At 39.8% G+C, this 20,834-nt stretch overlaps 2 protein-coding genes across 13 annotated transcripts in view; one reads left to right on the forward strand and one right to left on the reverse strand.

The window, feature by feature from the left end:
• The window catches only part of Med12l (mediator complex subunit 12L), a 344,347-nt gene that overhangs the window by 104,471 nt on the left and 219,042 nt on the right, over positions 1-20,834 (forward strand). For 10 of the 12 annotated variants that reach the window (XM_037206612.1, XM_037206616.1, XM_037206619.1 and 7 more), the window contains 3 exons: positions 4,748-4,962; positions 6,005-6,109; positions 6,883-7,059. In XM_037206612.1, the coding sequence (XP_037062507.1) occupies positions 4,748-4,962; positions 6,005-6,109; positions 6,883-7,059 (497 nt within the window). The remainder of the gene's footprint in view (positions 1-4,747; positions 4,963-6,004; positions 6,110-6,882; positions 7,060-20,834) is intronic. The other 2 variants (XM_028882185.2, XM_028882186.2) reach the window with 1 other exon arrangement.
• Positions 11,238-20,683, reverse strand: Gpr171 (G protein-coupled receptor 171). The gene is made up of 2 exons (XM_028882192.2): positions 16,506-20,683; positions 11,238-12,646 (listed from the first exon to the last, which is right to left on the reverse strand). The coding sequence occupies exon 2, from the start codon at positions 12,592-12,594 to the stop codon at positions 11,635-11,637; it is 960 nt and encodes a 319-aa protein (XP_028738025.1). The 5' UTR covers positions 12,595-12,646; positions 16,506-20,683; the 3' UTR covers positions 11,238-11,634.

Genomic DNA, 20,834 nt, shown 5'->3' on the forward strand with positions numbered 1-20,834 from the left:
CTTCTCTTCTCTTCTCTTCTCTCTTCTCTTTTCTCTTCTCTCTCTCGTTTCTTACCTAAACAGAGGAATTCAGGTCCTGTGATACTTAGGTGTGCACTGTGAAGATAATATTTTGCTTTTGGAGCTGCTTTCTAATCTTCTGATTTTCTCTTACATTTAAGAAGGGAGGAGAATAAAACAACAGTACTTTATTATAATCTTGCAGCCTACAAGGAGCTGGCTGATGATGGGTATGGGCATGGCTTCGCCATTCTCGTTAGGACGTTTCCATCACCTTCAGCTAATGTCCTCCTACTCAGTTATTGTGAAGTTGAGAGTTTGTGGAATTAACAACCACCTAGTATGGGTACTAAGGGTGGAAAATTTTTGAAAAGGTATTGTGTGAGCAGGATTGGCTTGCTCACCATTATTCCAAGATTTGTGAATGAGAACACCACATAACAAAGGATCTTCAGGAAGGTATAGAGGAATAATATGAGAGTGGCAGTGAGGAGTGATAGGTACAGGAGGGAAGGGAGACATTTGTGGAAAAGAGGTCAAATGACAAACTAAATACACTTTATTATGACTGTCTTGAGGTGGGGCTTTGTTTTGGCTGATCTTTGGGACAAGGCAAGGCTTTCCTTGAATTATCTGGAGACCTTATGGCCTTTGGCAGTGGTTCTCAATGCTGTGACCCTTTACTACAGTTCTTCATATGGTGACCCCCAACCATAAAATTATTTTGTTGTTACTTCATAACTGTAATTTTCTACTATTATAAATAATAATATAAATATCATATATGGAGGATATCTGATATGTGACCCCCCAAAGGGGTCTTGAACCACAGGTTGAACCCCTGGCCTTGGGGAAAGCAAGTATTGGGGCCGTCCAGATGGTTTGAATGTAGGAAACAGGAATATGAGAGGGTAGATGATACCCTGATAGCAGAAAGCCAGGCACAAGAGTTGGCAGCTATAAATTATCGTGGGTCATATGAGAGGTGCACATTTGATCCAAATTTGCTGCCTTCACCCGTTTCAGTTGTCTTTGGGGAGAATTTCTTCTATTGTCTGCCTCTTCTGGGTCACATTTTCTGTCTGAGAGACCCGTTCAGTTTCCCTGAAAAGAGGCTGCTTGTCACTGAGTTTGAGAGGAGACACTTAGTACAACATTTAGGGAACAGAGCACAGAGGTTTTTGAATGAGGTTTTTTTTTTGTTGTTGTTGTTGTTTTGTTTTGTTTTTTTTTTGTTGTTGTTGTTTATGAAAATGATGGTGCCAGGAATTTGGCTTTGCAGATTTAGCCATACAGTTTTCTAAGCTTATCCAAAAGGTATGATATAAAGCTTTTTAGACTGTGGTTAAAAAAGGATTATTTTCACTGGAGGGCACAATCCATCATGGTGGGGAAGTCCAGGTGCTTGAGGTGGCTGGTCATCCTGCGCCCACACTCAGGAGCCAGAGGGCAAAGCTTGATGGTGGTTACCTCACTTTCTTTTTATTCAGTCCAAGGTCTTAGCCAAATGCAATGGTGCTACCCACATTTAGGGGCTTCCCACTTCATCACAATCTGGAAACTCCCCCACAGACATGCACAGAGCATTTTTTCCACGATGATGCTAAAGCTTATCTAGTTTATAGTCAAGACCAGCCATAATAGGACGCCCTTCCCACCCCTGCCTCCTTAGCATGTAAACTGTTATTAAGTCTTATTTGAAATAGTGCACATATCTACCCCAAAGGTGCAGCCCTCTTAATGTATTTGAAGATAATCACAAACTGTTTTAGCAATAAAAGAGTAAACAGTCCAGCCATTGTTGGCTTGCATTATGAAGTACACGGTCATTTATTTTTCAGGAATCAGTATCATTAAACTTGAAATTGTGCTTAGCAAACAGGGTCCACATTTTTCAGTTATAACTGCACAATAAAAACCTGCCTATCAGGCCTAGAGAGAAGGCACTCACTGTTCTACCGAGGATCTAGGCTCAGTTTCCAACACTCTTTAAGGGAAGCTGGTGGCCATCTGCAACTCCAGCTCCAGGGCATTCTACACCCTCTTCTTACCTCTGAGGGCACTAGCACACAAATAAACTTGGGGCAAATGAACACACATTCCTACAGAAACTCACCTGCCTAACAGTGCTTTTCAAATGTTTGTGCCTCAGTAAATGTTTGAATAAAACTTTAAAATAAATAGAACTTACTAATTTTTTCTTTGACACTTTTATACATGTATATAATGAATTCTGGTTGCACTCATTGTCTTAGCAAGGATTTCTATTGTTGTAACAAAACAACATGACCAAAAAGTAAGTTGAAGAGGAAAGGATTTATTTGTCTTACATTTCCACATCACTGTTCATCATCAAAGGAAGTCAGGGCAGGAACTCAAGCAGGACAGGAAGCTGGAGGCAGGAACTGATGCTGAGGCCATGGAAGAGTGCTGCTTACTGGCTTGCCCATCTTTATGGCTTGCTCAGCCTGTTTTCTTATAGAACCCAGGACCACCAGCCCAGGGGTAGCCCCACCCACAATGGGCTGGACCCTCCCCCATTGACCACTAATGCCTTACAGCTGGATCTTTAAATTTTTTTATTTTTCTCTTATACATTACATCCCAACCTCAGTTTCCATTCCCTCCACTCATCCCACTTCCCCCGCTCCACTTCCTCTCTACCCAAGATCCACTCCTCCTCCTTTTTCCTTAGCAAAATAGCAGGCCTCCTGGGGATAGCAACAGAATATGTCATAACAAATTACAACAAGACCAGGCACACACCCTCATTTTAAGGCTGGAGGAGCTAACCCAGTAGGAGGAAAAGCACCCCAAGTACAGGCAAAGGCGTCAGAGATACCCACCGCTCCCACTGTTAGGAGTCCCACGAGAACACGAAGCTACACAACTGTAGTGTATGTGCAGAGGACGTAGCTGAGACCCATGCAGGGTTTGTGATTGCTGCTCCAAGTCTCTGTGAGCCCCTATGAGGCCTGCTTAGTTGACTTTGTGGGCTGTGGTCTCATGGTATCTTCAACTCCTCGGCTCCTACAGTCCTTCTTCCCCCTCTACTATGGGTTCCCCTGGCTCTTCCTAGTATTTGGTTGTAGATCTCTGCATCTGCGCCCATCAGTTGCTGGATGATGCCTTTCTGATGACAGTTGGGCTAGGCTTTGATCTATGAGTATAGGAGGTTATCATTAGGAATAATGTCATTTTGTTTGTTTGTTTTGTTTTGTTTGGGGCCAGTCATGTTTGTTCCTATCTGGGTCTCTGGGCTGTTCAGCCTCTGGTTTCTGGCCATCCAGGCAGTGCCAGGCATGGGCTCCCTCTTGTGACATTGGCCTCAGTTTGGACCAGTCATTGGTTGGCCACTCCCACAAGTTCTGCACCACCATTACCCCAGCACATCTTGCAGGCAGGGTAGAGATTATAGGTCAAAGGTTTTGTGGCTGGTTTGATGTCCCAATTCCATTGCTGGGAGCCTTGCCTGGTTATAGAAGATGGCCAGTTTGGGCTCCATTATTCCCTATTTGTTGTAGAATATTATTTTAAGATGTGTTACTTTTGTTTATGTTGCATTTGTTTAACTTTGTGAAGCTGTGTTACTGTGCCTTTCTAAAACACCTGATGGTCTCATAAAGAAGTGAATGGCCGATAGCAAGGCAGGAGAAAGAATAGGCGGGGCTGGCCGGCAGACAGAATATGTAGAAGGAGAAATCTGGGAGAAAAAGAAGTAGTTAGAGAAGGAGGAGGACTCCATGGGCTAGCCACCCTGCTACACAAACAGCAATGGAGTAAGAAAGAAAGGTATATAAAAACAGAGAACAGGAAAAGCCCAGAGGCAAAAGATAGATGGGATAATTGAAGTTAAGGAAAGCTGACTAGAAACAAGCCAAGCTAAGGCTGAGCATTCATAATTAAGAACAAGCCTCTGTGTGTGATATATTAGGAGCTGGGTGGCATGTCCCCTAAAAGAGCAAATACTAACAACAACCCCACTGTTACTAGGAGACTTCACTAGGGTCACTCTCATAGATTCCAGGGAATTTCCACTGTACTAGGTTTCTACATGCCCCCCCCCAGTTGTCTTTCCCAGTACTCCCTGCCTCTTCTCCCCATCTGATGCCTCTTGTTCCCAGCCCTCCCCCAGTTCACCCACAAAAATCTCTATTTCCCTTTCCCAAGGAGATCCATTGTCGTCGCCCCCTGAATCCCCCTTGTTACTTAGCCTGTGTGGGTCTGTGGATTGTAGCATGGTTATACTTTACTTAACAGATGATTTTCACTAATGAGTGAGTATGTTTGCCTTTCTGGGTCTGGGTTACCTACTCAGGATGATTTTTTTCTAATTCCACCCATTTGCCTGCCAATTTCATGATGTCCTTTTTTCTTTTTAATAGCCAAGTAATTCTCCACTGTGCAAATGTACCCCATTTTCTTTATCCATCCTTAGGTTTAGGTTGTTTTCAGTTTCTTACAGCTGGATCTTATGGAGGCATTTCCTCAAGTGAGGCCGCTTCCTTTCTGATGACCCTTGCTTGTGTTACATTGACATAAAACCACCCAGCATACACATCCACTACCCTTCCTATCTCTACCATCCCTGCCATCTCTTGTACTTTTCTAAAGAAACACCAAATATGAAAGTATAAAAGATGGTGAAAATGTTCTGAAACCTTGAATTTTTTTTTCTTTTTCCTTTTCCCTTCTTTTTCTTTTTTTGCCTGGTCAAAGACTTTGATTGAATTTGTTTCTCACCTAGCGGACCCAAACAGTGAATGCGAGAAGGTGGAATTTGTGAACTTGGTGCTGCTCTTCTGTGAGTTTATCCGCCATGACGTCTTCTCCCATGATGCATACATGTGCACCCTCATCTCCAGAGGAGATTTGTCAGTCACTGCCTCTGCTGGGCTGCGGTCGCCAGCAGGAGAGAATGCAGATGAACACTATTCTAAGGACCACGATATGAAGATGGAGGTATACCCCTGGGGGTGATGTCCATACCACATCCCAAAGTAAACTCCACTGGGGGAAGTCAATTTCAGATAGGCAGTTTGGTGATGGAGAGGCAATTGGATTTTAGTTACTTTCTCTCCATGAAGTTTATTTCCCCTCTAATCACAAAGGATATTTGGAATATATGTCTTCTAGAATTTTCTGTGTTGTATACTTAATGAAAAGATATGACTAACCACAATTTTTTTCTTTCATAAGATTAAAGTGATATGCTTTTAGTTTTAGATGTGTGTAGCCTGGAATTTTCTCGTAGTTTTGTTCCTCACAGGTTAACTTTTTTTTAATATCATGCTCCTTTGGCTGTCCTTCTAAGGAGCATCTCCACATACCACTCTTCTCCATATAAAGGGGGAACCCCTCGTTTGTAATAGCACAGACTTTCTTTGAAAAATTTAATCTCTTTCTAAAACAGGGTAGAATTGTTCTTTGCAGCAATTTATGATGGGGGTGTGACTGTATGCCTCTCTGTCAGATTCTGACATTGTAGACATTGTCCCAGAGTTTAAAATTTCGAGATAAAATGATTTAGGCGACAATGAGAAACAGTGGAGAATGATGAGACTCTGATAGTACTCAAAATATAGCTTTGTTTCAGTTATTTATTGTGAATTTACCTGATACTCTTAGAATATCTTTAAAGTTGTGGCTATATTTGTTTGTTTTTTAAAGCATCTCATTTTATTCTTAGGTCTCTGAGTATCTCATTTTTTTTTTTTAATTGGAAATAGCCCACTGAAAGAAATTGTGGCCTGTTTGTTTTAGGTTATGAAGTTCTGTGCTCTTCCTTTAAAACACCATGGGAGTTAAAGCTTTGTCTTCCCAAGGGGAAAGAATGGGGACTCTTAAATGCAAGGCATATCTTCAAGTTTCCTTTAACTTCTTTTAGAGCAATAGACAGTGAGAGTGATAGATAGGATGTTGAAAAATTTACTGTCATGTTTCATCTTCCACTTCTTAAACTGCAACATTTACAACGTGGCTTTCTTTTTCTGGCAATTACCAGGAACACAGTCTCATGGCGCACATGGGCCTTGGCTCAGGAACCACTAACATTTTTGATGACGTAGACAAGAGTGACTTTAAAAGTGACTTTGGTTCTGAGTTTCCAGTAGGTTCAACCTTTGATTCTCATTGACAGTTCACCCACCAATCCCCACCGCCCGCTGCTTGTCTCCATCTTTTTATTTCTTGCTTCGTGAGTCTTGGAATGACTCATGCTTGTCATGTAAATGTCACCCACCCTAAGTCACAGTGTTTCCCTGCAGTTGTTTCTGCTCTAGCCTTCCTCGCTGCAGGGTGCATTGCCTCCTTTGTGAAATACACAAAACCAACAGACTGGCTCGGACACTTTTGTTTGGGGATCATTCTCTCCGAGACCTATGGGGCTGTAGTTTCATTATGAGAATCTATGCACCGAGGTTCTAAAGAATAGCGTTATGGGTTAATTCATTTTTTCTACTGTCTCTCAGTATAATGTGTTTTTCATGAATCTTGCTAACTATTTTATAAACTTGTTGTTTGGTTGTACATTTTAAAACATTTGTCTATGGATTAATCTTATTAAGTATTATTAAGCACGTGTTTTTGGAGGAAATGTAACCCTTTGGGGATAACATTTTTAAGTTTGCTTACGTGGCCAGTCCTCTTATTGGTTAGATCACCCCCCACCCTCCCTCCCCACCCATGTGTGTTTTTCATTTACCCATTTTCTTAAGGTGGGGGGCAGTGATACTGACAGATTTTTGTGTGTGTGTGATTTACTTTTGTGAAAATTAATAAAGTTCCTATGAGCATCTTGTGTTTGAAGTTCTGGTATGTGGTACAGTGCTTGGTTTTATTCTCTTCATTAATGATGTCTAATATTTGTTTTACATGACATAGATTTTTTCTCCCATGCCTGGAGAATCCTGTGAGAATGCCAACCCTTCCCTGAGCAGAAGAATGTCACTTAATGGTGAGAAATTGCTAAAGAGAGAAAAACCAAGGGAATTAATTTTTCCATCAAACTATGACCTCCTCCGTCATCTGCAGTATGCAACCCACTTTCCTATACCTCTGGTAAGTCACGCTTCCATCAGTGTGTACCATGATGATTTCTTTATATGGTCATTGGTGATTGGATATCAGATTATTCACCCACTCATCTGCTTACACATGATGTCAGGTGAAAATTTGCATTGTTGCTTTGATGCCTATAATTTGGATCATATGGCCTGTGTACATATATAGCTTGGATGTTGTGGTGTGATTATTAGTGACTAACTAGATTTAATAGAATTCCCTGTATTAGTATCCTTTTAATAGAATTCCCTGTATTATTAAAAGGATTTGAGTCATTGCAAATAATGACTAAATATGTTTCCTACTTTAATTTGAAAGTCGTTTGTAGATTATTTTTTTTTAAAACCTGTATTCTTTGACTGTTGGTACTTTTGGCATTTTATGGATGAGTAAGAATTTTGGGGCCAGTGAAGCAATTGGGTGGTAAAAACCTGTGCCCACTAAAGGCAAGCTTTTGACATTCCTGGGTCCCTTCCATTCTCAAAGTGAATATTGGAGAGAAGGACCATTATCACTGAGAGTTGGTTCTGACTTGATGACAGAGGTTGCGGATGGTATGGCTTGGCTTTGGACCTGGTGGAGTTAAAGCTTGGATAGTACTTGAGGAGAGCTTCACAGGGGACTTAGTGTTGAAGTCTTAAATAATGAAGTGTTTATCCCAAAGAGAAACCAGAGGATTTTTGATATTAGTAATGAACATTAGGCTAAAAGCTGAGACATTTTTAGTTATTTGGTAAACTGTTTCCTGCATGGTATGTTTGGACACTTAGAAGTTTTGAACAGTAAGCTGAGGATTTTGTTAAAACTAAATATAGTTGATGTGTTAGAACATCTTCCAAAATGACTCAAACTCACTAAGCCCATATTTTTGGTCTTATGTCAGTTAAAACGCTCTTTCTGTTTGTGTCCTTGTACTCTGTTAAAACTTTACAAAATTCTTTCTTGTTCATCTCAGAATATTACCAGTAATTTTCTATGGCTCTTTGTATCACCAATTTTCATTACGGCAGAGTAATCTGGCAGTTCATTTGTGGTACCAGCGAGATTGGCCTTACATATTACAGATGTTTCTGACACATTCATGGAGGAAGTATCATGCCTTGGGTTTGTTTTAAAATATTAAGTATAAACTTGGCAGTGGTGGCCCATGCCTTTAATCTCAGCACTTGGGAGGCAAAGGCAGGTGGATCTCTATGAGTTTAAGAGGCCAGCCTGGTCTACAGAGTGAGTTCCAGGACAGCCAGGACTGTTACATAGAGTGTCTCAAAAAAAAAAAAAAAAAAAAGGTATAAAATGATACAGTGAAGTGTGGAAGCAGTTGAGAGTCACACGCGCTGCACTGGCCTGTATAAGCAGCATTTGCAGATCTGTGTGCTCTGTGATTCTGAGATCTGAGCAGGTACCAAAATCAGCTTCTTTGTTGTGTTCACACGACCTTGTCTACCTCCTTTGAGGAAAGTGCTGCTTGATGGTGTCCCTTGACAGTTGTTGTAGGTTCTAATTTTAATTTTTATTGATTTTTACATGTGCTTATGCAGGCATGTATGGTGTATATTGTGGTGTTTGTCTCTTTGTGTGTTTGTATGCAAGTGTGTGCACCTGTGCACACATTCACAGGGGCCAGAGGAATGCGTCCTATTCTACCATTTTCTGCCTGTCCCTTTGACACAGGTTTCTTACTGTAGCTAGAACAAGGCTGGTGGCCAGTGAGCTCTCCAGGGATCTTCCTGTCTCTGTTCCCTACAATGCTGGGGTACAGGAGTGAATAGCAATTCCTGGCTTTTTATAATGGATTCTGGGATCTAAACTTAGCACCTCATGGTTGCACAGGAAGCGAGCGTCCTTACCCGCTAAACCACCTTTGGATCTAGTTTTTAGTTAGCTTTTGTTCTAGTTCCTTTCTGTTGCAGTGATAAACATCACCACCAAAAGCAACTTGGAGAAGGAAGGGTCTGTTTCATTTTACAGATTACACTCTTACCATGAAGGAGGAAGTCTGGGCAGGAATTCAAGCTAGGAACTGAAGAAGAGGCCATGGAGGAATCCTTGCTACTGACTTGTTTCTTTTGGTTTGCTCAGCCAGCTTTCATATACCATTTAGGACCACCTGCCTAGGGTGGCACTGCTCAGAGTAGGTTTGCCCTTTCCACATTAATCATTCATCAAGAAAATGCCTATAGACTCGCCTACAGCCAATCTGATGGAAACGTTTTCTCTCTTTCCTCTTCTAAAATGAATCCACTTTGTGTCAAGTTGACCAAAATACCCTACCAAGCACAGCTTTCCACTACTGACTTACTTAAGGCCCCCCTTTTATAATGACCATAATTGAGAATAAATCAAAGGATAAAGATAGGCTAATAAAATATTGACCTTATATTGATAATCTTTTTCTTTTCTGATTAGGAGAAATATGACTACCTGTTGTGCATGAGAAGAGAACATAAGAATATGTTTTGGTCTTTTGCTAACTTTGTTATCTTAGAAACTAGAGATCAAGGAGAGAGGATGAAGGGGTACTTGAATAAAGATTCAAAAATAGTTCTGCATATACTTTTTCATGGCTGTTTTGATCTGCTTTTTTACCAGGAAAAAAAAAAATGTTGTTTAGGCAACTGATAAGTACAGGTTTTATTGTGTATGTATTCTACCTCGCTGTAATCTGGCAAAATTGACAGGGTGTGTTGGAGTTCCTGTCATTGACGTTTTCTAGAAGCTACTGTTAGAAGTTTCTTTTTAAAATATAGAAAAATTGGTGCTTTTTAAATTATTTTCATCAGGCTAAGAATATATTTGTGCACTTATACACAGGATTTTGAAACTAATTATTCAAGTAAAAAAATAACATTGCAGTTTAACTTATATTCTTGGTGTCCAGGAGCACATTCATTTTGCCTCCCTTCCTCCCTCCTTTCCTCCCTCCCTCCCTCTCTCCTTCCTTCCTTTTTTCCTCCCTCCCTCTCTCCCCTCCCTTCCCTCCCTCCCTCCCTCCCCTCCCTCCCCTCCTCCTTCCTTGCTCTCTAGATTTATTTATTTAATGTGCATATGTGTGAGTGCCTGCATGTATGTATGTGTACCATCAGCCTACCTGGTGCCAGAGGAGCAGAGAAGAGGGTTTGGGATCCCTTCTTCTGCATGTGGAGTTACAAGCAGTTGTGCTGGGGACTGAACCTGGGCCCTCTGCAAGAGTAGCAAGTATTTTTAACTACTGAACTGTCTCTCTAGCCCATTAGTAAATATTTTATATGGATTTTTGTAATGTTAAGAATATACACAGAAGAGCTGCTTTTAGTAGCACATGTCTATAATTCTAGAATTTGGGAGGTAGAGGAAGGAAGATCAGGAGTTTAAGATTATTTGTGGCTACATAGTGAGCTCAAGGCTGCAGTGAGCTGTAGGGGATCCTGTCTCAAAAATAAATAAATAAATAAGATGATGAAGGAGGAGGAAAAAAAGAAGAGGGAGGGTACTAAACCAAAACACAAATGCAAACTTTGTACATGCTCATGAGTACTTTTCCGATTTTCTTAGTAAGTTTATTTAATGCCATGCCTCACCTGTGTATGTACTGGCAGTGGAGAGTGGAGAGGATCTAGTTAGAGCTGGAGTGACTTGTACTTTGTACTTTGTACTGATTGGCTGGGTCTCTATAGATTTGAGAGGTACTATGGCCTAATATAGACTGTGTTCCTAGTGTGGCCTAGTAGTATGAGTTCATGTCTCTACTTTAAGACTCTTTGGCTGGTCTTATTTTTCTAATACCTTTGATGTGGACTTTTACTTCCAAAACAGTTTCAATAGTTAATATAATTTAACAGCTCCCTTGTGTTGCTAAAAAACATACCCATTTATTTGCAATCCCCTTTTAAAATTAATTAATTAATTAATTAAAATTAATTAAAATTAATTATGGATAGGGTCCATTTTATAGGCCAGGATGGCCTGCAAGTCACTTTGTAGCCCATGCTAGTCTCAAGCTCATAATGACCCTTTTGCCTCAGCCTCCAGGGTGTTGGAATTAACCACAGTGAGCCACAGTGTTCCTGTTGCTGTAAACTTTTCATAACTAAAATTTGTTATTGTGTAGCAAAAAATCAGATATTAAAAGTAAGAGTACTAAATAGAGCATTTACTAACTTTCGAAGAGGTAGGATAAAAATGAAGATGATGCCGGGTATTTTGATATCTTTATTTTTTGAGGTTGCTGAAGACCTTTAAGGTCATGTAGCTGAAGGGCTTCTGGCAACTTAGATGCTGATTATTTGGCATATTTTCATCAAGAAGTCATTTGCAGCCATTGAAATGAGCCCCTGAGTCCTTGCCATGGCTCTTCTCACTTTGGTCACCCAGTTGACCTTGGTTCAACATGCTCTGTTAACTTTCCTGTACAAATATTTGGGCTAGAGCAACTGAGTCCAGGGTTGGCTTGTATTGAGAAAAGGACTTCCCACAGGAACCAGTCTGTGTTTGCTAGCTGTCAGCAGCTTTTATTACTGTTTATCTTCCTTTATCTTTGAAAACTATGAACAGCTTTGTGGTTCCGTCGGGAACTAGCATGCAGACCCCTGTATTTTACACATCATTTTCACATCTTGATTTTTCTTTCTGAGCCTTAGTCTTTTTAGGCGAGGCAAAAGTCTCAGTGACCTTCAGTCGAAATGCTTTTGAGAGATGATAGTACAGGATTGGATCAAAACACAAATTGGACACAGCCAGGAGCAGTGTGGCCTCTTTGGCTTTGAAGAGGGAGATCCTCGTTGAGCAATCAGATATGACCTCCGTCTGACTGAGGGTGTATGGGATCCTGACAGTGTGGTAAGGAACAAAGCATATGATGTAACTAGTTGTCACCAAGAGGATGTTAGTTAGAGCTGTTTTCACATTTGGATAGTTTGCATCGTCTCTATTTCTATAGAGTTGTCTAATTACAAGGAAGTTGGATATCAAAATGATGGCTGAGAAATTTAAAAATATAGCTACACATATGAAATTTGTTAACAAATGCCAGTTTCTTCCAAATTCCTTTTTAAATTCCATGCAACCTACATTTGACTTTTCTTCGATGTCCTTGATGGGAATCACCATGTTCGGCACCATTATTAGAAGAACCATGAACCACACGACAGTTGATATCATTTTTGCAAATCCAGGTTCTTGTATTCGGTATATTTTGCAGCTGTGTATTAACTGAAGATAGCGATCGATGCTGACAAAGGCTAAGAAGATAATGGACAGGTACATATTGATATAGATGAGGCAGGCTGTTACTTGGCAGTGGAATATCCTTAGCTTCCAGGGTGCCACACCCAAGTCAACAACAATTTTTACTGGTAATGCCAGAGTGAGCAGGAAATCAGCTGTAAGCAAATTAATCAAGTATATGCTCACACACCTGTGATTGGTGGTTTTCTGTATAAAAGCCCATGTTGCAAAACAACTTCCAATGATTCCAATGAGGAAAACCAAGTAAAAAAAATATGTAAATGGTTCCAGATCTCTGTAAACTGGACAGAACAGTGAACTGTTTGTCATCTTCAGGGAGAAGCTTGAGTTCAATAATTAAAAAACAAAATGAACCACGGATCTGTTAGAAAGAGTAGAAGGGAGATGTTAGTAACTAAAATGAGAAAATACTTTTCTTGGAAACATTTGTACTCTAAAATCATGGCCTTCCTAGTTTTTAGGAAGAGTTTCACTGGGCTAGAGGGAACATCCCAGATCGTTCTGTGTTCTCCACTGTCTGATTTCTGTGACTTTCAGGAAATCCCACGTAAATTTGCTTTTGGGAAGGGATGTTTGTGACCTTGTGGGTTTGTGTTGGATAGCTCTCTGTTACCATTGAGGGTGAAATTTCTTTGCAGAGGAGGTGAATGACCAGAGCTTCTGGGAAGTGGAGAGAGGAAGGTGCTGTGGTTTTGTCTGAAAAGATTTCAGTGCGGCTTTCTGCTTTTCTTTTTTGTAGGTTTTGTAGCTAATGCTGCAAGAACCTAGGCTCACTGGAGAAAAGACAATAGCAAATGGTAGAAAGGTTTCATATTGTTATTTAAAAAGCAGGTCCTCTGTTGTGAATCCTGTTAACATATTTTTAGAAATAAAATTTCGTCTCTTATTTTCAGTGGGAAGAGTTGACGGGTTAGACTCTGGTTCTCAATTGATGCCTGCTGCCCCCTCACCACATCCCAGTTTTGTGATAGTGTAGATCCTGATGGCCAGTGTGTGGCCTCCAGGCCTGTGTGGCTGGTGAGCACTTGAAATGGTGAACATATTAAAGAGTTTGTTTAGTTGCCATATTTAACTCTGAATACCTGTGTAATATTTTTTGTTATATTATTCTTGCTATGTTAATGAAATTACTTTCTTGGGTTTGTTTTTACTTTTTAAAATTCACTTAATAGAAAAACTTGTATTGTTGGAGTTTGACAAGTATTTTTGTCAAATATAATGGCTGTAACTATTTCCACGGAAGTGTTTTATACTAGTTTTATGAAAGTGCATTTTTAAAAGCTTCTAAAACATTAATCTATACTTATTGGTTACAACATTTTCCAAGAAGGGTCAGTTATATCCTTATTAAAATTTGTAGCTTTATTGAACCTGTTGGTACTAATTTATAATCTCAGCACTCATGAGGGAACACTAGTTTAAGCTCACTCTTGGCTAAATGGCAAGGCTAGCCTGGTATACATGAGACCTTATCTCAATCTGAAACAAAACAAAACAAAAACCCTTTCTAACTTTCACAGGAGAGAAGCACCACAGTTGAGACAATCAGATAATGACAATAAAATCTTGTCATGCTCCTTCTAGGTAGAGAATACTGACTTGACTTATGAGTTCAAGTTAAACTCAGCTCCCTTTGGTATGGTTGAGTCTAACTCCCATGTTTAGGGCCACACGTGGTACTTTGTGCTATATGTCCTTATGTGGGAAATCCATTTTCATATTAAATAATACATTTTTTAAGAAGTGAAGTCAAAAATACCACTTCAATAAAACAAATGGAATTTCCTGAACATCCCAGAAATCAGACAATGTAAAACCTGGGGTTCTCAGTCTTTAGGGTTTTTTTAGGAACAAAAAATCATACATAACGTTTCAGGATATTGGAAGTTTACTGACTGACGATGAAAAGGCTCAGCAACCATAAAATCCGTCTTTAAATCAAACAGCTCCTAAAGTCTTATTAAATTTTAACATCTCCAAATATTTAATGATACAATATGTGCCTTTAAAATTTATTTATTATTATGCATGTTCATGATGTATGGGCCTGGGTGTGCCTTGGCATGCACGTGGAAGTCAGTGGACAGACAACTTTGTGAAGTCAGTTTTCTCCTTCTACCCTTTCCTGAATTCTGCGATGGAACTTAGGTCTACTCAGGCACCTAATTTACACCTTTACTGGCTGAGCCATCTAATGGCCCTGCTATGTTTTCTTGGAATGGTGTAATGCTTGCAAGTAAGTCAATAAGGCAGATGTATATCAGACTTTCTTAAGTGTCACTTAAAGGATACATGGTCTTCCCTTTTCCCCAGAGGAGTCAGAGTCCATGGATACTGTCATTCTGTACCAATCTTAATGAAAATTTTAAAGAACTTACTGTTTGTGTTTGATGACTATCCATTTTTTTTTAAATGTTATATGAGTCCTGTTGTGTGGTTGCTATAATCTGAGGTATACCAACCTTAAATCCATTGCTTAGATAGCTGGCCAATTGCAGAGCCAAGATTCTATCTCAATCATGTTTCAGAAGCCACAGTCATGTCCATGATGATTCTAATGTTAATACTGTAAAGGACCAATCCTTACCTGAGGGTTATGTGGCAGGAATACTCTTAGCAGTTTTCATGTAAAACAGCTTAAGTAAAATTCATAGTTTTAACATTCCTCCCAAGTACTCTAGTAATAAGAGAAGTATAGGTATTCCATGTGTTTTGTAGTGTAATCTTACTATGTGTGTGTGTGTGTTCACCCTCATTTGCATGTATACGCATATTTATATGTTTATATATACTTATGTAAAAGCTAACTTTATGTCTTTGATGTAAATTTCTGTAAACTGTCAAAGTTATCATGACTCACTTTTCTCTTAATATCCCTGATGGGCTGTCTTTGCTTTCAGTGCTGGGCTTGAACTCAAGGCTTTTGCATACCTAGCATAATACCTATCACTGGTCTACACCTCCATCTCCGTTAGCCCCGAGTCTCACTTTAGATTGTTTGAGTGTGCACTCTCTGTGAATAAGTCCTACCTATCTCTACATGTAAGTGTTTGGTAGAATGTTAGAATCATGGCACTTTAGTGATGGGTGGATTCTTTATTGGTGACTTCTTTTCAGTCCTCAAATCAATTGAGGAGACTGCAGAATACTCAAGATTTCTGTAGCTTATTTGGGCTTGATGAGGATCTGTACAAACTGACCATTCTCTGGACTCTTAGCCTTTCTCCTTCTTCCTCTTTGTGAGCCTTGCCTATAGACCTGTGAGCCAGAAGGAGACTCTTCGTGTCTGAATGTCACTCAGGCTTTTCTGACTTCCTTATAGCCATTTCAGATGTTGCATAGTGACAGTAAATAGTTACTTGTTTCTGTAAGTGCCCTGTGGCTTAAATAATGATATGGCGAGCTCTCATTTTATTGGTAAGGCATATGGTAAAGAGAAGTATTATAATAGTTTGTCTTGATTGGCAGTCTCTCTAATTAGAACTGACCATCTATTCCAGAGTGGAGTAACTTACTTCAAAGAGTCACAGTGTAGTGCTAGAGAGTCTTGAGTGCTTTGCATTTTTTTAACTGTATCTAGATTACCATGAAAAAAATAGTTTCTCAAAACCTTGCATATGTTGATCAGAGCAAAATTGTACTATAACCATATCCCGTGCTTTCTATCTCAGATCTGAAATCTAAGAGCTTGATAAACACTGCGGCAATGGTATCTGTGCAAATAGACACACTCAGCAGTATTCCAGCAAAATCAAGCAGGGGAACTAAATCTCTTCTTGGTTCTTTCTCATAGATTGCTCATTGCTTAGGGAATAAAACAAAGCAAAACAGAACGAAAACTAGATTTCCCATGGGAGTCATGGTGGACGTGCTTTGAAATTTGCTAATGTAGGACTGGTTGAGGAAAGTCTGGTTAGGACCTGTTGGGAAGATACACCATGACTTTCCCTATCAATCTAGTTAGAAAAATGAGTAAATCAAGCCTCTATAATTAGTCTCATTTGAATTTTTTTAAAGACAGATGAGACCAAAAGAAGGCAGAAAATGCTGACAGAAGTCCATAGCTCAGGTCTAATTACAGTCTAATAGAGCCCAATAGTTGTTGCCTTGCTTTCCAGCAGCCTGTGACTTTTAGTTCTTTTCTGCTTCAACACTGAAAATCGTGACTTTGGTTCCCATGGGAAAAAAACTGAATTAGCTAATCATTGAAAAGGACGTACCTGGAGGTGTCTTCTTTGGCCCAAGCAGGCCTGGGTCCGGCTCTTCAGAGAATCATGGGCTGTTTAGTTAGCCACAGTGATAGCAGTTGCATTTTTCAGGGTTGCCTGCTGAACTAAAAATTTCCTTTCCTTCTTGTGTGGTTTTAAAATGTTACAAACTGACGTAGATGAAACTGTGGTTTGCAAATGGTTTAAGCTATATGAAAGTCTCCTGGGGAAGTTTTTTTTTCTTTTGTAAGAAACAATTTTATCTATCTTAAGTAACTCAAAATTGTTGGTTACTGTTTTAGAGAAGGTAATTTTCACTTATCCATTATAAATACTTTGCCTGCTTTTTCTTTTGTTAATAGAAGTTCCTCAGACTGTTCTGTTTCACGATAGTTTAAAAAATATCAATGGTAAAGGCTTGAAAATGATGTTGAGTTTAGGACTTAAGTCAGTAAAGTATTTAAGCAGATACTTGTTTAGTATAGTTATGGGTACAATTAAATAATATTGTTGCACTTTATATTCTTGCTAAGATAGTTGTTAATTAAAAAAAAAAAAAGCCCAATACAGTGGCTGGTAGACTGCAATCCCCACATTGGGGAGTCCAAGGGAGGGCTAAAGGCATGAATTAGAGGCAGCTGGAGGCAGCCTGGGCTCTATAGTGACTTGAAGACCAGGCTAGGCTATCGAGTGAGACCATCTTAAATGAACAAAATTGAATCTGATGTGTCATAGTTGACTTTGTTGTTGTTCATACCAGAAAAATATTTTTCTACATTTATTATTTTGTGTGATGCATGTACCCATGTGTCATATAGCATGTTTGTGCAGATATATAAGACTTTAAGGAATCAGGTTTTTCTTTCCACTATGCACGATTGTACTCAAGTTGTCAGGTATGGTGGCAAGGGCCTGGAGAGCCCTTGAGCCATCTTGCCAGCTCCATTTTAGAAAATTCTTGAAAGAAAAAAATAGCATTATTGGAACAACAGAGAGATAACTGCTATTTTCCTTTTTTCTTTGGTTTATGTAATTAACTTTTTCTGTATTTATCTAAATGTTATTGTGCATCTGACTTCAGAGTTTTTCCTTCATGAATGTATCACACATAAAACAGGGAGCTGACTCAGCAGGTTACAGTGCTTGCCACACAGGTCTGACACCCCAAGTTCAATCCCTAGAACCTGTGTAAAGGTAGAAGGCGAGACCCACTTCATAACTCATCCACTGACCCGCACATGTGCACCATGAGACCCATGTTTCCACACTCGCATACACACATTATTTAAATAGTGCCTTTAAAACAGTTAAAGAATGTATTTCATCTATTTTTTAAGTTATGAGGCTAAAACAGTCAGAAAGTATTTCTCAGCTTCACTTAAACAGCTTGATGAATTGAGGCATGCATTTAGCAAGTTATACCTTATGTTGCATAATTAACTATTCCCCTGCAATGAGAACATGTTAACTCGTGTCTGAATGGAGCCCAGCTCTTGAGGTAATAGCATGACCAGCAAGCTATCTGGTCTGAATGGGAAGTTTTGCCTCATTGTGATTAGCTCTGTTTTTCTTTCATGAGACTAGACTCCCAACCCTTTTTCTTTCTGAGTTGCTGGAGATCAAAGCCAAGGCCTTGAGCATAGGAAGTTAGAGCAAGTCTAGCTTTTATGAAAGTGACCATGAGCTTCTGGCCCTAAACATACATAATTTGATAAATACATTTATTGTGATAAACATAAATTTTCTTGTGATAAATATGCTGATGCACAGTTAATTTGTAAGTGCCAAGCTGTGGCCTCTGTAGGAGAGACATTTGCAGGAAAGAAAGTTGAGATATTCCATCAGAGCTTTCATTCCCTGGGCATAAGTGTAAGGTGAAGAGAATTTAGAGGTGGATTTGTTTGCAAATTGGGTAGTGAGTAGTTTTAATGAGATATGAAGAAAAATTGGGACAAACTATTTCTGGTGAAGTTCTTCTTTATTTTAGGTAGGTGTTTTATCTGTTTACTTCTGCTTTAGTTTAGGTTTAGATGACCAAAAAGTACAAGCAACTAACTGTTGTTAAAATTCGAAGACTACTGTTTATGTTTGGGTTGCCAAATGTGAGCAAGCTAACATGCCTTGGTTCTTTGTCCTTGCACCTCATTCCAGGAGCAGCATGAACTGATCAGTTTGGTTTTTGTGTTTATGAGATAGGATCACCCACATAAACCCAGGGTGGCCTCAGACTCACAGGAATCCCCCTGCGTGAGCCTCTCCACTGCTAAGATTACAAGTATGTGTCACCATTGCCTGGCAGGAACTCATTTTGTTATAGTGAAACCAGATTTTATTTTTCATTTTTTGTTTTGTTTTGAGACATGGTCTCATTACATAGACAGGCTGGCTTGAATCTCCAGATACTTTTACCTCTGCTCTCTGAGTTTGGGATTACCAGTCCATCTGCATTCTCATTTTGAGAATAAATTCTGACTATCTGAATTGTTGGAGAATATTTTTTCCTATCTTGCCCTCAGTTACTTTTCAATTTGGAATATTTCATACACAGGCACTATATCTATATCATTTCAGTCCCTCTGTCTCCCTGCTCAGACTCCTCTTGTGTACCGCCGTCATCTCAAATGCACGACTTCTTTTAATAATTATTTTATACCCACGTGTATATATAAATATAGCCTGCTGAATCCATTTGGTGTTGCTTGTAACTTTTTATATTTAGGGCTGATTGCTTCAGATTAGATAATTCATCGGGAGGCTCATCCCTTGAGAACACCGATTCTTCCTCTTGAAGCAGTTATTAATAGCCTGTATTTCTGCATCTGGTGATGGGGCCTTGTGATACTTCCTCCATCCATATTGGGGTGTCACCTCGTGGTATCATTGTGACTATAGCTTCCTTGTGATATACTGAAGACACTGTCTCCCAGAAAATGTCCTGGTCCTTTGGTGCTTATAATCTTTCCAGCTCCTCTTCTGACATGGCCCCTAAGCTTTAGGTTAGGGGTTGTACTGTAGATAGATCAATTGGGGCTGCACACCCCACAGTCTGCTAACTCTTCCCATTTTGACAGACTGGCGATTTCTCTAGTAAGGTCTCCATCTGCTGCAAGAGGAAGCTTCTTTGATGAGGGATGAGAATGGCACTTAGCTCTGGGCAGAAGGGTAAGTATTTATAATGCAGTTAGGAATTACACTGGTTTGTGAAAAGTAGTGGTAGTAGCTTCTCTAGAGTCCATGGCCTCACCACCTCGGCACAACTGCCTAGGTTTATAGTACCAGACATGATTTCTCTTATTGAGTTAGCCTTAAATCCCTTTTGAAAGCTTTGTTCAAACATCTCTAAGATCTAAGTGCCACTATTTCACCCTTGGGGATATCTTGCCTTGCTGGCCAAGTTGTAGTTTGTAGGTATCACAGCCGAGGAGGACTATTGATTGCTCTTATCCCTTGGCAGCTTGCACAGCAACTTAACATACTTGAGAATCCAGGGAGGCTTCCGGGTCAGTGCCAGCTCAGTCCTCCAGCTCCTGTTTCTTAAGTGTGTGGTGTCTTCAGCAGTAGGGTCTGATGTTCAAGTTCTGGGAGACAACCAAGGGCGAAAGCAGTAACCTGTATTGTTTTGGGTATTTCTGTCCCCCTAACAAACAGTTAGACGGCAAGTTCTTGCCTGGTGCTGCAGTTTTTGTTAGATAGTCTACGGCTCTTGGGGGAGCCATTATCACCCCAAGTGCTGTAACTTCATTCAGACTGTATGAGTGTTTATGTATATATACATGCACATTGATGTATAGTATATATTGGACATAAAATAATGTTTGCCTGTGACTTTAAGAAAACATTCTTAGTGTTACATGTCACTCCCCCTTCCTTCCCTCTCTCGGTTTTGTTTATGTACCCCCACATCCCTTCCCTTTCAGTTTTCCCCTTCATAGCCTCTGTGTTCTGCTCTTCTCCCTTCTGGAACTCTAGATATTAAGTTTCTAATGCACGAGTTTCATTTCAGTTGCCTGAAGCTCTTCCTGTCTCATCAAGGCTAAATATTTTTCAGATTATATTTTGTTAATGTTCCAGGAAAATGCATGTCATCACTAACCAACCCACTGTTTCAAAAACCCAAGTGGGAAGAAATGAGGTAAAGGTATTTTCCCCTTATCTTGGTCATGGCAACACTTTTATTTAAGAAATGATATTTTAGTTGTTTTTATGTATATTTTAGAGTTCCTAGGTATCTGTCTCCTGTCATATCTAGGGGGCACTATTTAGCTGCAGGCATCCTGGTCCTGAGACTCCTATAGTTCTTCCAAGGTATTCATTGAGATGTCTGAGGTGTGGCTGGGCATG

The sequence above is a fragment of the Peromyscus leucopus genome, chromosome 6 (genome assembly GCF_004664715.2).
Source record: "Peromyscus leucopus breed LL Stock chromosome 6, UCI_PerLeu_2.1, whole genome shotgun sequence".
Taxonomy (NCBI): Eukaryota; Metazoa; Chordata; class Mammalia; order Rodentia; family Cricetidae; genus Peromyscus; species Peromyscus leucopus.